The sequence below is a fragment of the Aulonocara sp. 'chitande type north' Nkhata Bay genome, linkage group LG13, assembly GCF_057382095.1.
Source record: "Aulonocara sp. 'chitande type north' Nkhata Bay isolate Kocher_YH1m ecotype deep benthic linkage group LG13, A_spYH_male_GT1.1, whole genome shotgun sequence".
Taxonomy (NCBI): Eukaryota; Metazoa; Chordata; class Actinopteri; order Cichliformes; family Cichlidae; genus Aulonocara; species Aulonocara sp. 'chitande type north' Nkhata Bay.
Genome location: NC_141356.1, coordinates 10,023,879 through 10,040,913, shown reverse-complemented (window position 1 = coordinate 10,040,913; position 17,035 = coordinate 10,023,879). Strand labels below are relative to the sequence as shown.

The window sequence follows — 17,035 nt, the reverse complement described above, 5'->3', positions numbered from 1 at the left end:
ACAACATCGATTCAAACTGCTTCACTCAAGAGTGAAAAGATTGACCATGAAAACATATATCAGCTCACAAATGCCTGTTCTATCTCAAAACTCATTCCTGGAGTGTGATCGCACATCTGTACGTGTGTGTGTGTGTGTGTGTGTGTGTGTGTGTGTGTGTGTGTGTGTGTGTGTGTGTGTGGGAGAGAGCTAGTGGATTTTGTTTACTTTAGAGGAAAGTGAAATGCTGGTTTCTTCTAGGGTATATTAAAGCTGACAGAACCATTTTGAAGCAATCATCAAATGTGTCATGGAAAAACCGCTACGTCATGGTGCGAGTGGACGTCAAGACTTTGCCAGCATCAATATTTTCCCCTCAAGGCTGGCAGTGGATGTCATTTTGATGGGCCTCATGTTCGAGTTTAGAGTCCTCTCTGCAAGTCTACAGGCTGTTTTTCTAAAACACTGTGAGGTCTGAAGAGTAAGGGGCTCTTTTCAAGGATCCAAAGTGTCAGGCGACTGACTAAAAAAGGAGACAAAAGAAAGGAAGAGTTTTATCAGTGTCACCTCCTCCAGATAGGAAGCTCAGGTAATTAGCTGCACTCACCTCAAGCGAAGGCAAATATCCTGTTTGAAGAGAGCACTGTTCTGACTCACTGATCCTGAGGGGGACACTCACAGTCCCTCCTTACCAAAGGGAGACCACCTTCAATGGTGTGATGGGCAAAGTATCTAATCTTCCTGCACGGATAGTTTGCATCCTCCCACCTAAGAAATTGTCACCCAGATTAACGATTTAACCCCTAAACATTCCTCTGTGTCCTGCAGGGGCAATCAAATGCGTCTGTAAACTCACAGTGACAACAATTGTGCTCTGACGTTACACACTCACAGACAAATCACTTAATCACATGATCCCGAGGGTCAGCTCGGGACCACGAGACCTGGTGAGTAGCAAGCTAGTAGAGTAAGAAGGGATAATCTGATTTCTTTCACCAACCGCAGCCCTCCTCCCCTTAGAGGATCGAACACCTCTGGCCATTAACGATGTGCACTGACACACGCACGCACACAGATGATCCATTCAAAGGTTCTTAACCTGAGTGCTTGTGCAGACTGCTGATCCACTCATCTCTTATGACGCTGTCACTGTGCTCTGTAGTTCATCTATATTACTGACACACAACACGAATTTGGAAAGAAAAGAAAGAAAGAAAGAAAGAAAGAAAGAGGAGAATAAACACGACATAAAAGACTCACCCACAGCATCACCACAGCAATTAGGCACAGTTTGAACCAATGAAAATCAAAACCTATGCTCTCAAACAAACCCTCCATAATCCAATTTTTACTTAACCTCTACAGAGCAGCTGGACTCCCTGTGCACTAACCGCATTGAGGTACTTACCACATATACACTCAGACATAAAAAAAAATACCATCACCTCACAGAAAGGGTTTTTGGATAAATGTTGAAAATAACAAAGAGGCCGCCTTTAACGGTGGAAAATAATATTTATCTCAGTGCCGACTGCTGATACCATCTGTCACACGTTCTGTAAAAGCAGGTCCCATAAACACGTCATGTAAACACTGTGATATTTTTAAATGTCACTACAGAGAGCCTCCCTTTTCCCTCTATAGTGGTCTAGGCACTCATCTCCTTCTCCTGTTTTACCTTGCACATCTTTGACTCACATGCAGTTAAACTAGGCCTGGCCATAAAAATTGACATAAAGAAAACTTAATTTACAGTACGGTGCTCTGCAAAAGTTCTTTATATTTTCCTTCCAAGGAGCCAGACGTTCTTGGAGTCTTTTAAAGTGCTCTTGAGCAATAGTTCTCCAGACTTTCTGAAGGTTATTCAGTTTTTCTTTGGGCATTGGCTGCTTTTTCGCTGTTTTTTTCATCCAGGCTTTGTACCTGACCGTTTTCAAAAGTAAAAATGGCTCCTAACTCAAGCAAATCGTTGTTGTCTACACATGACAGAAAACTCAGCAAAGTACCTAAATTGTATCTTTAGGCACTTTGTTGTGTGTTGTCTCTCACTAAAACATAATTTGTTTGATTTCTATCTACAAAAATGATAAAAGTAACACAGTCTGACAGTATCTTAAATCCTGTCCTTCAGAAAAAAAAGACCTGACACAGGGTGTGGGAGATGTACCTGGCTCTTCAGTTGATCCATCTACTGTTCAGTGAAGTCTTATCAGAAATGGTCTCAGTGGAAGAGTAGCAGCCAAGAAGCTATTCTTAATGAAGAGAAACACGAGAACAAGCTGAGGTATGACAAATTACACAAGAACTGGACTAAACACAGTGACAGTGGAGGCTCTGTCATGGTTTGTGTATTTCAAAATTGATAGAATGATGAACATGGAAAAGTACCATGAGATTTGGTCCACCATGTAATACCATCTGGAAAGCATCTGATTGGTATCAGCTTCATTCTTCAGCATGAAAACGATGGCAAACACAACCCCAGCCCACTAAACACATAACCTGGATAGAAAAACGCACACTTGAACAACGTCAGTCATGGATTGGCCTCCCCAGAGCATGGATGTCAACATTGTTGAAGCAGTATGGGATCAGTTTAACAGAGGACAGAACAAAAGGCAGCCGGCATCCAAAAATGAGGTTTGAATGTCCTTCAGGAAACCTGGAAAACTATTACTAAAGACTACTCAAAGAAATGAGTCGAAATTTGTTTGAAATGAGAGGTGGTGCAAGACTTTGACATAGTACTGGATTTCTTTAAGCTAAAACATTTATGCCCTTTTTGATGTGCCTGTGGCTAATACTAATGTAAGTGATACACCTCCTTCAAAGGGTTGCAAGAAAAATCAGAGGAAATGTGATAGTGGGAGGTTTAAGCCACTTTTCCCTCCTGCCTGGTCTGTTTGTGTAAAATCTCAGCCCAAGTTGTACACAAAAAGCAGTTCCTTAGCATGCAGCATTATGAAGACATTAATATAATGAGGTACTTTTATGTAATTTACAGCACTGGCAGAGATGAAATCATCCGAGAAGTTCAGAGGACAAACCCAGTTGCGTCTATGATTCAGAGGTGTTGTGTTTTCACGAAGAACTGCAGTACAAAGGAGCTCATACATAACTACAGCTGTCAGTTTCCAAGTTTCCAATATTTCCCCCAACGGGCAGCAAACTTTTGGAGTATTTTAATGCACAGCTGTTCTTAAATAGACATCTTTTACAACAAAAAATACTCTGTTGCTATTTTAAATCATAATTTGTAATAATAAGCTGGAAGTCAGTACTGGGCCAACATGCAATCTGCCACATACATACACTGAATGAATCTTAAGACATCTTGTATAGAGTGGTTACAATTTTGAAACCATGAAAAAACATTATTTTAGATTCTCAGCTAAAGATTGTGAGTTAAAGAACTCATGAGGGGGAAAACAGGATTTATGTTTAGAGCATTGTGATAGTCCAACATTAGATTTTATGGTGAGAACAGAAAATCTTGCAGCCTTCAGCAGATGACCACAAACAACCTTAAAGTGTAACTCCGCACACAGTGTAGTATATGCTGTACACCAGGGGTCCCCAATTTTTAGATCTCACCCTGGGTCAACACACCTGAATCACATGATTAGTTCATTACCATTCCTCTGGAGAACTTCAAGACATGTTGAGAAGGTAATTTATCCATTTAAATCAGCTGTGATGGATCAAGGACACATCTAAAACCTGCAGGGAAACCAGCCCTCGTGGACTGGGATTGGGGACCCCTGCTGTACACTACGGAGGTGTAGTTACAAGAAAACCACATTTCTGAGTGGAAGGGGGACTTCCATTTTGCTCTACACACTCGTCACCAACAAACAAGTAGTCCTCTTAGCCCTGATGTGCAGCCGCATGTCTGTAGTAGTGCGGTGTCACTTTTACTACCCCAGGGGTGCCCAATCCCAGTCCTCGAGAGCTACCGTCCTGCAGCTTTTAGACGCACCCTTCTTCTGACACACCTGAATCAACTGAATGGCTTGTTATCAGGCCTTTGCCAAACTTGATGGCATGCTGAAGAGGTAATCACACCATTTGATTCAGCTGTGTTGGAGTAGGGATGCATCTAAAAGCTGCAGGATAGTAGATCTCGAGGACTGGGATTGGGCACCCCTGTACTACCCCGTGATCAAATCCACAACGTGTGTCACACGGTGCTTTCTTGCCTTTCACTGTTGACTGTCCACAATAAAAGTCCATGTTGAAACAACAGAGCCACGTAGTGTTTGGTTACAGAGGAAAGTAATTATTCCGTTCTCTGCCTTTGGTGGCTGGACATTAAAATGTGAACAGGATACATGTTTTAAAAGATAGCACGAGGAGTAAATCTCTTTAGGAGAGAGTGCACAGATCTTAGTAAAAATAGGGGGGAAGGGAATGCTCACTAACCATCTAATCCACCGCATTCTTGTTAGGGGTCTGAGTCTGAATTCAGGCAGGCTTCAATGCCATGCCCTGTGATAGGAGGGGTTGCAAAAGGCTGAGGTAATTGGATTGGTATACGGCACTGAGTGTCAGACAACAAAAGATATCCATCTCTCTCATGGCCGTTCAGCTCTTTTGTGGCTGGCTGGAATTTATTTGGTCATTCACTCTACTCTTCCAAGCTCAGCAAGGACATAAGAACAGAAGTGGCCCACCAGGACTGGTTCAGTCCGGTGGTCTCTTATGCTGGCCAATGGAGTCACAGTGCCTTTGCAGCCCATGTGTGGGGATCTATGAAACACAGATCCCCCAAAGCCCAGGGGTCATTTGTGTGATCATTACCATAATCACATTAAGGCTGCAGGAGATTATCACCGTGGCCTCAGAGGAGAAACCCTGTCTGTGCGCCGTGTCGGCTACGAGCCATGCTTACAGGGAGCACCAATCATCGGTGGGGGTGGAGGCTTCCTGTGCAAACGTGGAAACACAAAAAACATCCCGTCTTTGTTAAAAAAAAAAAAAGAAAGAAAGAAAGAAAGACCCCTCTTATTTTTCTGGATGTACTCTCACTTCTCACACCACTCCTGTCATCAACCCAAACACCAGCATCACCTCTGGGCAGATAGTGAAGACCCGACAGATTTCCCCACCCCACTCAAAGTGTCCGCAAGATTGGCTTTTCCCATCAAGAAGAAAAAATGCTCCCTGAGGTTAAAAACTTCTCCAATTAACCCTAATTACCCAGAACAGCATTGAAATTAGGCCTGTAACCTGAGATGCTTATCAGGTCAGTGAGTGGAGCTGGGGTAGAGGAAGCTGCACCTTTCATCTTGAAGTTCAACCACAGGAAATGTGACACCTGAATATTGACAGCGGTGATTTAAGACCACTTAGAGTGCTGGGCAAAAGTCTTGAGCCTCCCCTCATTTTTTAAAAATATTATTCTTCCAGTGACATTTTGGTATTTTTTTAAGTGGTTTTGAGTAATAGTTCTCCAGGTTTTCTAAAAGTCCTTCAAAGGTTTTCTTTGTACATTGGCTGCTTTTTCCCTCATTTATAGTCCAGTCCTAGTACAGGCTCATTTTCAGAGGAATGCTTTTGGTTCGATTTGGTAAGCCGCTTAGCCTGCGAATCATTCAAGCTTAAAAAAGGCTCCTAACTCATGAGGTGAACCAGTGTTGAGTCTACACACAGACAACTTAGCAAAGAACCAATTTTAAATTCTATTAGGCACTTTGTTACTAAGAGCCTGTAGCAAAAATACATCATTTGCTCAAATTTCTTTAGTTGAATCGCCATAAAAATGCCAAAGATAACAGTTTGACAGGCTCAAAATAGCATTTTTTAGACCAAGAATTGATTCCCAAAGAAACATAAGGTGAAAACATACACTGACACAGGACCCGAGATATGTATCTGGCCCTTCAACTGATCCATCTACTGTTCAACAAAGCCTCATCAGAAATGGTTTCAGTGGGAAAACGCCAGTCAAGAAGCCATTCCCAAGAAAGGGAAACAAGAGAAAAGGCTGAGGTTTGCAAGATTACACAAGGACTGGACTGATTTTCAGTCCAGTTCTTGTGGACTTATGGAGTGATTAATCCAAATTGGAATTTTTTTGGTTCATCCAACATCAGTATGTTCAGAGGTGGTCTGGAGAGAGGTACAACAGTAAAACACAACGGAGGCTCTGTCATCTTATCAAAATTGATGGAATTATGAACTCAGAAAAGTGCCATCAGATTTTGAACCACCATTTAATACCACCTGGAAAGAATCTGATTGGAAGCAGCTTCATTTTTCAGCAGGACAATAATCTCCAAAACACTGCCAGTGCAGTAAAAGCACACTTGGATAGAGAAACACACAGTGGAACACTATTAGTCATGGACTGGCCTCCCCAGAGCCCAGACCTCTACATTACTGAAGCAATGTGGGATCATCTTTAGAGAGATGAATATTAAAGACAGCCGACATCCAAAGAAGAGCTTTGAATGTCACTGAAAGACATTCAAAGCTCTTCTTTGGATGAGTTTCCCTGCGGCTTCGGAATGGGATCTACGCCTGTCCTCAAAGGCAATGTCCTTCAGGTGGAGAATTATTCCTGAAGACTACTTAAAGAAATGACATGAAAGTTTGACTAAGAGAGTTCAGACTGTGCTGAAGAATAAAGGTGGTCATACTTGAAATATAGTGACTATTGCAATATTTGGTATGACTGCTACATACTTATATTGACTAATCATGCACATCCATTCATGTATGCACATATTTCAATAAATCACTGCACCTGTTTCCCATTTTTCTATATAAAGAAATAAGCGGTGGTTCAATTATTTTGCACGCTCACACATGCCTCCCTTTTCAAATACATTAAAGGGCTACCGCTACTTACAGTGCTACCATGCACCAACCCTGTGTCATAACACATCTCGACAAAATATCAGATAAGCTACATGTCTCACTGCACCTCGGTTACTTGTGGGGTTTGAGAAAACCCATGACCTTTCTGCTTATCAGATACAAACGGATACATCTGAGACATGCGATAGGCTCATAAACAGCTATAAAGTGAGATGGTGAAGTATTACATAGTTACTGATTGATGATGCTCCTCACTTTGCCAGTTTTGTGTGTTTCTTTGATTCTGACCCATTGAGTGACCTGTGTAATTGGTCCACACAAATCACTAACCACAGGGGCAGGGAGGGGAGGGGGTGGGTGGTTTCCATCCTCTCATATCCACATGTGTACATGTGTACGTAAGGCACTCACCTATCCGGTTTACGGATTACCTTCTGGCAGAGATACACCTGGGACACATTGCCCTTTGACACCAAAAGGACAGTGTGGTAATAACATCTTTCAGCAAACTATCAGTGATTTTGAACCTTGAAGCTCTAAATCCAGACAGCGGGGTTTCCCATCTCGATATTATGCTTGGCTATAGAAGCAGATTGGAAACAGCTTTAAAATGTAAGTTACATTTCTTATGGCATGTCTTCCACTCTGGGGGCACTGTTGCATATACTCCTAATACTATCAAGCTGCCACTTTTAGGTTGTTTAAAATGTCAGACAATTAAGTATTTCTGCCCATAAAGTGTGCTTAAAAAAGGCGAAGAGATTGAGCTTCTTTTTTTTCCTACTGTGGAATTTTATGCTCTTTATCCAAGGCTTCTCTGACATACCATGCATTTGGAATCTGCCCTTGACTCAGCACTGGCCTTGATGCGAGCCCATTTTGCAGCCCAGATGATTTAGTATGTTCCTTATTGCTTCAAATATTGAAGGGGAGGGGGGTAAAACCCAGCCGAACTCGCTCTGTCCATCTTTTAAGCTGACATAAATCTTTATGAGGTAAAATAAGAGTATACACTGTGGTGAGAGTAGCGTTTAAATAATAACAATCGTTTAAAAACAGATAAAATCTATCTAGAGGTGGGGAGGTGGAGCATGATGCGTGTCTTAAGGTATAATTCGTTTATGTTTGTGGCTTGTGCTGACTTATGAGTATCAAAATGACTTCGGGTCATAGATTATTTCCACTTTTATTTTTCCACCACAGCACTGCCAAAGAGTCCTTATGGTTATCCTCATAATAATGCGCGCGCGCGCGCGTGTGTTAGAGAGAGAGAGAGAGAGAGAGAGAGAGAGAGAGAGAGAGAACGAAAGAGAGAAATATGGGGCCGGGCTTAGCGCTCATGAATATGAAGTTTGCAGGCTTGGACACTCCCTCGTTGCTGAACTTGTGTAGCTTTCTCCAACTCTGAGCAGCAGTCAGTCAGCAGTGAGCTCGGCCGCCGCATGGCTACTGTGTAAACTTTGCTCAACAACAACAAGTGGAGAGTGTAAGATAAACGAAGAGGCGCACAGGCTCGGAGAACCTGAGGGACGTACTAGGAAGGTCTATGAATCAGGAACCTGCGCTCCACTGAACAAATCGTTGCTCCCCACTCGTGCATGTTTAAACCAGAGGAGAGCTCTGGTGCCGTGTGTCGGCCAGACGATTAGTACAAACGAGTGGCAACAGCAGTCCGGAGGCATGATTTTGAGACGGGGCTCGGTGGTTGCTGCCTTTTTACTCTGCTTTCTCGCGAAGGTACGTGGATTGGTTCCTTTTTTCCGCTGAAAACGAGCGGGAAAGGTCACTCAGTTCGGGCCGTTTGGATGTCCTCTGCTTTCTGCATGCGTGTCGCCTTTGAAAGTTCACAGCTATGCTAACATTACATGTAGGCATGCCTCTGCAAGAAAAATCTCAACAGTTAGCATGCTGCGTGCGTAAAAACTAGCGTACATGTGACGCAAAAGTGTTAAAAGTGTAGCTTTTGTTTTTTTGTTTAGTCCCCTCCACACACAGTCCCATTGCACTCACTTTTCTGTCTTCAACAGGTGTCAGAGGGATCCGGACAATTCGAGTTACAAATCTTATCGATGCGCAATGCGAACGGAGAGCTGCTGAGCGGCGTGTGTTGCGACGGCGCACGGAGCGGCGCGGATAGAAAGTGCACACGGGACGAGTGCAATACGTTTTTTAAAGTTTGCCTAAAGGAATACCAGTCCAGAGTTTCCGCTGCAGGGCCCTGCAGCTTCGGAATGGGATCTACGCCTGTCCTGGGAGGGAATACCTTTTCTTTCAAGAGCTCTGTCAGGAATGACAAATCCAGGATAGTTTTGCCCTTCAGTTTTGCCTGGCCGGTGAGTGGAGACTCTAAGAAAGAAAAAAAAAATCTCCAAAGAGAGAAAATGTGTGTTTGCAGGGCAATTCTGCGCAATTACTGCCTGTCAATCATTCTTAACCCCCCTCCCCTCAAAAAATAGGAGAAAAAAAGGATAGAAAGCACAACAAACAAAGAGTGAGTTTCTCATTTGGCACTTGGTTCTCAGTGAATTGTCCCTTTGAGAAAGCGCCCCCCCTCCCCTCCTCATTATGTGCGCTAATTGACCAGGTGCAGGCATTTTTGCACCATCAGGCCTAGACCTGTCTGCTTATGTGTAAGGTTGTTAAAACCGCGTTACATATAATCATAAAACCCGAGTTAGAATTTGGCTTAAGGGAGTGCAAGTGGGCAGATTATGACTTGCAGTTAATCTGAACTCCTGGGTCATCTAATCTAGTAGAAAAAAAAAAAAAGATGAAACATTTCAAGAAATCCACTCTTTTGTTGTTGTTGTTATTAATGTGTTGAATGGGTTTCCTCCTTTCCTACCAGTCCTTATGAATGTGTGCCCCCTTGTCTGGCCCGATTGAGTAGATTAAAATAATTTTTAACTCTCAGATTCCCCTTGTCTGCCTTCCTGGCAAAGCTGGTCATGTAGCACAGTACAGCAACTCCAGGGTGAAAACCCACTTTCTGGTTTCCTTGAGTGTCAGCTCTTCTTCATTGAATAAATAAATGGGCCTGACAGGCCTGTGGGAGTGTTGTAGCTCTGTGAGAGGGAGATGATTTGCCATGCTGGAGCACATTTCTATGTAGTGAGAGAGAAGAAGGGGGAGAAAAGAAAAAAAAAAAGGACTGCACAGACTGACTGGCCCCACAGCTTGGCCCGCAAACTCCTCTGCTGTGCCTGATGGGTGAAAGGCACAGTCTGTTGGTATGTGTTGTTCAATTACATCAAGGCTATTTTTACCTCAAACTTGATGGAGGTTCTTGTTGTAATTTCAGGCACTGCACTTGAAAGGCCTCGAGGATGAGAGTGGGGGAAGAAGTGGACTTTTCAGTTTTCCCCTTTCATGTGGTTCATTGTTGTGTGCCTTACCTGTGAGGTCGAACAGATCATTTAAATTTGTGTTTTCCCTGCAATCTGCCAGTAAAATCATGTTCTCAGCAGGATGGCGTGCAGTTTGATCTAGCCTGTACTTTTATTTGTTCTCCTCTTAGTCTCTGGCACCTCACAACTTTCTTTAAAAGACAAAGGTTTGTGTTTATGTTCACACTATGGCAACACTAAGTTAGTATTAATCCTTGCAGCCCGACTAGTTTCATCTTACTGGATAAAACCATTTCTGCTTGGAAACGGCACATAGTTGACATTGAAATGCAACCCGGCGCTCTGCTCGCTTTCCTCACATTTCTCTTCTCGCACGCTGATAATGTGAATGCTTTCTTTCCAAACATGGCCTGCATGTTCTGGGCCTAATGAAGGATGTCCATGTCGTGTTTTAAAATCTCCAGATACATAGAAATATGCTGTTTTTCTAAAAAAGAAAAAAGTTCTGCACAATCAATCAGGTCACTTGTTTTGAACCCATATCTGTAGAAATCAGGAGTTTGGAGCTGCTCGCTAGCTTCTCCCATCCTTCACTTTAAGTGCTTTACTTCACTGCACATTAACAATTGTCAGGTTAGGTATGATATCACTCTTTGTCCTTTTCATCAGTTGATTGGCTGTTGTGGACAGATGGCAGTGTGGTGCAGTTGGGTTCTTGGGTACTCTGAGTTCATGAAACTCCCCCCAGCCCCCCACTCTTTCTCTCCCTTCATCCTCTCTACTGAGCTGCATGAAGTTGGCCTCTTGTCCAGGCTAAGGGCTTTGTTTAAGTCACGCTCGGTTGGACCCCAGGCATTTCATCGCTTTAACCTTGCCACCCACGGTAACTGCGGCACTTAATGAGGCTACACACATGCGCTTAGATCAGGTAGAGGCAAGAGCCAGGCATCCAGCTGAATGACATCAGCCGCACATCTCTTTCAGAAGTGTTTCAGAGCCCCGTGCAGGTCCTGGTTAATGTCCGCCTCATGCTTGTGCCCCACAGAGAAGTGAGGGCCCTGCTACAGTGGCAAGCCGGGACAATAGTGAGCCCTCGGTGACTACAGTGAGGATTACAGAGCATAATAGATGCACTGCAGCTGTAATGCCAGCGCAGGGCAAGCAACAGGAAGCTGCAGTAGTAGACTCAGCAGTGATATAAAGGTTGGCTCTCAGGCCTTCAGTAATTTGCCCGTGTAACACCTGTAAAAGGCAAAGGCCAGAACTTTGCTCTGGAGTCCCCTCCTCCCCGCCATCGTCTGTATCTTTGAGCGATTCCTTTCCCTCGCTCCAGTGATGCCTGGATTTCAAAGTATCTTTCCATTTTGAAAAAAACCAACCAAACAAAACCAAACAAAAAGAAAACCTCTGGCGTCTCTGAGGCCTGAGACCCGGTGGTATCCCTGTTTTTGGGTTTTGGAGTGAGTCAAAGCAGTCTGAGAACCGGGATCAGGTGCGTCAAAGAACAATGCTGAGCTCAGTCGGACTGTGAGCGTGGGAGCAGTGGGAGTAATGACATGTTTGTAGTTAGCTCTGATGTGGCAGTTAAGTGCAAATTACTCAAGTGAAAGAGAGAAAAGAATCTTGTTGGGTTTTTTTAAAAATTTTTTATAATAGTGTAATTGCTGTGTTTTGTCACCGCGGCATTACATAATGCCCTCTGATGCTTCACTTCTTATCAGTTGCTCGCAGCTTCTTGGAAGGGAGACATGAATCGAAAATATGTATTTAACTGGAAAAGATAACCTGCACCTTTTAATTTTGTTTGTTTCCCTTAATGGCCTGTGAACCTTGACAAAGACCGATGACTGCCTGCTTCTTTAAACACTTCGATATGGTTTTCATTCCTGGACTCGGGTTCATGTTTTGATTAACTTTGCCTTGTGAGTAATCTGTTTGCGGTGCCTCGTGTTTTAGTTGGCAAAAGGTGAGATTCTTTTGGTCGGGGTGAGGTTCTGTTTGTACCAGGGGCCGACGTACCTTTTAACAGGATACATAAACTGAGTCTCCGTGTAACTCCTGTGATGAAAAAGTCCTGGGGAAACAATGCATTCCTTCCTTCCAACCCCAATCAGTGAAAGCCAGTGGGCTTTAAAGAAGATCACAAGAGCGGGCTTTTCAGGACTGAACCAAGGTTTTGGTGGCAAACTGGGTGTGTTATTTAGCAGCCCCAATCATTGGTTAGATTGCAGGCTGATACCATGAAAGTGATTGACTCAGGAGAGCTGATACAGAAAGTCAACATGCCTTTGATGAAACTGTTTACATTTCCTCTGTGCTGACTGAAGCCTAGACTAGTCCAATCTGTTCTACCTTGCCGTTATTTAGACCTTTGACCTGTTCCATGAGACACCCCCTCTCCCCCTGTACTTTTTTTCCCCTTATATTTCTTAGTAATGGTACATCAAATGGCTTCATTTTCAGAAAGAGGGAAGATAAGAGGGTGTGTGAGGGGAAAAATTCCCCTACTGAGAGGATTCGGTAGTGTTTTTTGGCAAGTGAATGTGATTCGAACTGGAATGATCTTTATCGCTTATGCCGCTTGTCTGTTGGACAGTGCCTGCTTGGCCCGGAAAGATAAGAAGACATATGGCCACACTTATTGCACTTGGATGTGTGTGTCTGTGTGCAAGTGTGAGAGAGGGGAGGGGGTTAGAGAGTGTGCTATGTAGTTCAAAGAGGAGAAGTGAGTCAGCTGGGAGCCTGGGAAAAGTGAACCTGGCAGTGGCAGACGGTTCGGCGCTGATAAGTGCCAAGGAGTTATGGAGTGTTGGCGAATGAGGAGCCAGCCAGTATCTCACTTTCTGGGAGCAGTTATTTAGCATGAAACTAAACATCCCATTAATGGGGAAGCTACTTGTTGGATCAAGCCGCACTGATGTTTCACTTGACGTTGGGAACCCCGTGGTATAGAAACATTAGGAGTGTGCCAAAAAGGGCAGAACCGAAAACATCGATATCGAATTTTTGTTTGTTTGTTTTTTCCCCCCCAGTTTTTAACTGCGAGCCCTTTTAATCATGTTAACGAAGGAGCACTACACGATCACGTGACTGCACGATTGCATAGCTTCAAAAGCGTCCGTGTTCAGGCAAGTCTAATGATAGAAGATATGGGTGTGTAAGTGTGTGTGTCACGTTAAAGAATTTTTTCTGTGTATATTTTTTTGTTTACTTATTTTAGGAGTACTCCATTAGATTTGACGCCTGTTAACGCCCAGTTCACTACAATGAGGGATTTCTTTCCCATCAGTCTCGGACACATTGTGAAATGTTGCTGTGCAGCAGGTGAATCCGGGCTTGTTGATGTTCTCACTTGGCAGGGATCCATTGCTGTTCCCTATTTAACTGCCAGTAGAATGATAACGTGTTGGCAAGTGCAAACAACAAAACAAAAACAGGGTTTTAACACAAAATCCTCTTTTTTTTTTTTCTCCACACTTTAAATGACAAACACGTCAAGTTAATGTCACCATGATTCGGAAATTCCAAAGATGTTTCTCGTCATTTTTTTTTTTTTTTTTTTATCTTTCAGTTGAGTTCCCATTTTTTAAGATGACTTCTCCACGTGTGCTGTGCTGTCACATGGGTGATATCCTGATATTTCAAAAGTCTGTAAACATTTGCTAGATGTATCCAAGCGCTGTTCTTTACGCTGGAGTATTGGTTCTCTAATGAGAAGTCTACTCTTTTGCAACTGTGTCAAGTGCTGGTCACAGGAGGTGAATGACAACATTTACACAATACTACTTAATGCTTGAAGAGAAGCCAGAAGACTCTTGTTCCTACTGTTAAAGCAACTCTCTGTAGGTTGAGCTGTGGCTTTAGGTGATTAGGCATCACATAACTACTGACTCACTTGTTGGAGCTCTGCAGCAAGCGATTGCAGCCAATTGTGAGTCAGAATATACTGTAAAGGCTGTTGCTGATGAGCGCTGCATCTCAAATAATGGCTGCCCTGATTGCAGCGAAATACTGGCACGGGATGAGACGAATGTCTCCTGGAAAGATGGAAAGGCGAATGCCTGAGAAAACAAGGTGAAGCCGTGAAAAAGCATCAGGAATGACTCATGCCCCCTTTTGTTCCTCTGTGGAAAGAGACCAGGGGTTTTCCTTCAAGCTGGTTTGTTTATCGTGAAGTCATTGCTGCGGCAGAAAGAGGCCATGCAAAAAAAAAGAATTATATATATCTGAAATGCCTCCAAGCATCGCTGCTACGGCCGAGTACGCGTGTGAATGTAACAAGTAGGTGTTTAAGTTGGATGCCCAAGTTAATGTAAGTGGATTACACCTTCTCACAGCCGCATGCTTTTTTTCTGGGACTCTGTCGTGTGCGCTCGCAGACACTTTGTCCGATTCCCTCATAACTGCAGCGCAGGGTGGATGTGTAAGCCGATATCGGTGTGAGCGCTACCGACCCTGAATCGGACAAAGCGTTTTTGGCAGTGCTGAAATGTAGACGGGCCCTCCAGAGTGTAGCTCTCATTCAGTTTCTCTGTGGTTTCCCCTTTCTTGTATTTCAGTTTTTTTCCCCATTTCACCATCTCACGCTTTTTTTTGTGTGTGTGTCCCATTTTTCTGCTTGTCCTTTAAAAAATAAAGTGGCGTTCCTAAGCACTTCTGCCTGGCTTCATCATAGCACGCCTATTGAAGTACATAAATTAGGATGAAACTGAAAACCCCACCTACGCTGCAAAAGAAAAAAAAATATAAAAGGAATCAACTGGCCTCTCACCACCGTTTTATAAACATGTGGAAAAACTGTATTTGGGGAAAAACTGTTACAACGGCTAATATGAAGACAGATCTTTGGCTCTGCTTTTTCTGTGCGCTCTTATTTTTGACTTACGGTTGTTTTTTTGGCACGTCCAGCGCCGTCCTGCCGGGTGCTTGTCCACCTAGACCAGACCACTGCTCACTGTGTCTGCCATTCTAATCACAGAGACCTCCGCACCACCTCGAGCTTATCCTCTTAATCAGATCAACGGGACTATTGTTCATAGTTCACGTTGGTTTCTGTACTAGGCTTTGTTTTGGGCTAACCCGGTGAGAGGCAGATGAAACGTCATTGGCAAGGTTGGTGAGGTCATGGGAAATGGAAAAGTTCTGGATTTTAGTCTCTTTTTTCGTAGGCGTTACAAATGTACCATTTATGACACTTGAGGAAAAACACGTTCCAGCCCTCAGACCTCACAGATAAATGGGCCCAAGAACTGCAGCATTCCTGATAAATGGGAGAACGTGTGAACCTCCTACGAGTTAGTTTGCATGGTCAGTAAAAAAAAACCACAAGGGCACTACTGTGACGTAATTCACTGAACTTATCATGAAGTCTTTCAAAAGATTTGCCACTGAGTCATTTTGTTTATGATGCAGGAACTCCTCCTCTCCACTAACGCTCCCTGTATGTCTTGTCTTCCTCAGAGGTCCTACACTTTGATAGTGGAAGCCTTGGACTTCAACAATGAAACCAGTGGTAAGTATTTCTCCTTGTCTGGTATCTCCATCTTACCTTCTGTTCATTTCTTCTTCTTTTTTTTTTTCTTTTTTTTTTCCTTTCCCCCTGTCACAGCAGTGCCTGGGAGGAGTTTCGTTGAAGGTCAGGGAAGGAAGTTGATTCTTCCTGAACCCCCCTGCCCTCTTCCACATGGTCCACTGGGTGGTTTTGTGTGTGCGTGTGTGTTCAAGTGTGTTGACAGGTGGCTACAGGGAGGAGATGAGTTAAAGGAAGTAAGAGGAAGAAGATGGGATTGGGGAGGGCTGTCAGGGTAGAGGAAGGGTGCCCCCCCCCCGCCCCCTTTCCTTTTTTTCTTTTCTTTTTTTTAAGACAACAGAGCCTCGCTGCTCCCCCAATAGAAAAAACATTTTTATTTGGCTCATGACTGATGGCGGGTGCTGCCAGCCAGGGTCGGGGTCACACTGTCTCACTGTCACTGAGGCGTGAAACATAGTTCATCCAGCCGACCAGCTTGAGGCTTTGACTGGTGTGTAGGAGACTGAAGCCTCAGAGCTCTGCTCTGTTTGAGGTTAAAGTGACCTCTGGCCTGTGCATGACCGCAGGCATATAGGCGGGCTGAGCTCAGAGCATGTGCGGTGGACGACTACTAGTCAATAATGTTTGGGTAAATGCCTTGAAAAATACAGATGGTCAATACCACAGACGGGTGGGGGTTAAGATGATTATAAAAAGATGTTCAGCCACAAAAGCAGCTTTCTATCACCACGCAAAATGCTAGTGAACTGGAGTGAGTAGGACAAGTGACAAGAAGTAGACACCACTATGAGAGAGGTGGCGCTATGTGGGGATTTTCACATGGGCAGAGTAAGAGAGGGCCCAGCGGGGTATCTGTGAAATATTGGTACTTAAACTGCTTGAAATTATTTTTGACAACTCTGCCACTCTGAGACTTGAGCTGCTCCTCCCATAATTATGCGATCAACCTGACTAAATTCTGGTTCCTGCTGGGATTCCTGCTGGCTGGTGGTCAGCTTTGTGATTCCAGATGAGGGCAGGGCCTTATCCCGTGCTTGTTTATGTCTTTTTCGAGCTCAGCGAGGTTTCGGTCTTTTCTGCTGTATTTGCCGCTCCCCGGAGACCCATTAGGGCATTGGTGTGAAAAGCCCCCCGAATGTACACATGAGGTGCTGTTTAAGCCTCTGAGCCTCCAGCAGGCTGGCTTGAGGTTCTGTAGGCTTCGTGTGTTTGACCGACATCTAAACAGATTCCTGAACAGAATAAAACATCTGGCTCAAGTTAAAACACCTGTGTAAATGTAGAACATGAATCGTTTAGTTTTATAGCGTGTTTGAGAAACCAGCTTTCCTTCTTTCTTTTTTTTAAATTAGATTAA

General features: G+C 43.8%; 1 protein-coding gene across 1 annotated transcript in view; it reads left to right on the top strand.

Moving 5' to 3' along the window:
* Positions 1–8,198: 8,198 nt before the first annotated feature.
* Positions 8,199–17,035, top strand: part of jag1b (jagged canonical Notch ligand 1b) — a 26,576-nt gene continuing 17,739 nt past the window's right edge. Inside the window, exons 1-3 of the mRNA XM_086258643.1 lie at positions 8,199–8,538; positions 8,829–9,134; positions 15,609–15,660. Of these exons, the coding sequence (XP_086114769.1) occupies positions 8,482–8,538; positions 8,829–9,134; positions 15,609–15,660 (415 nt within the window). The 5' untranslated portion in view covers positions 8,199–8,481. The remainder of the gene's footprint in view (positions 8,539–8,828; positions 9,135–15,608; positions 15,661–17,035) is intronic.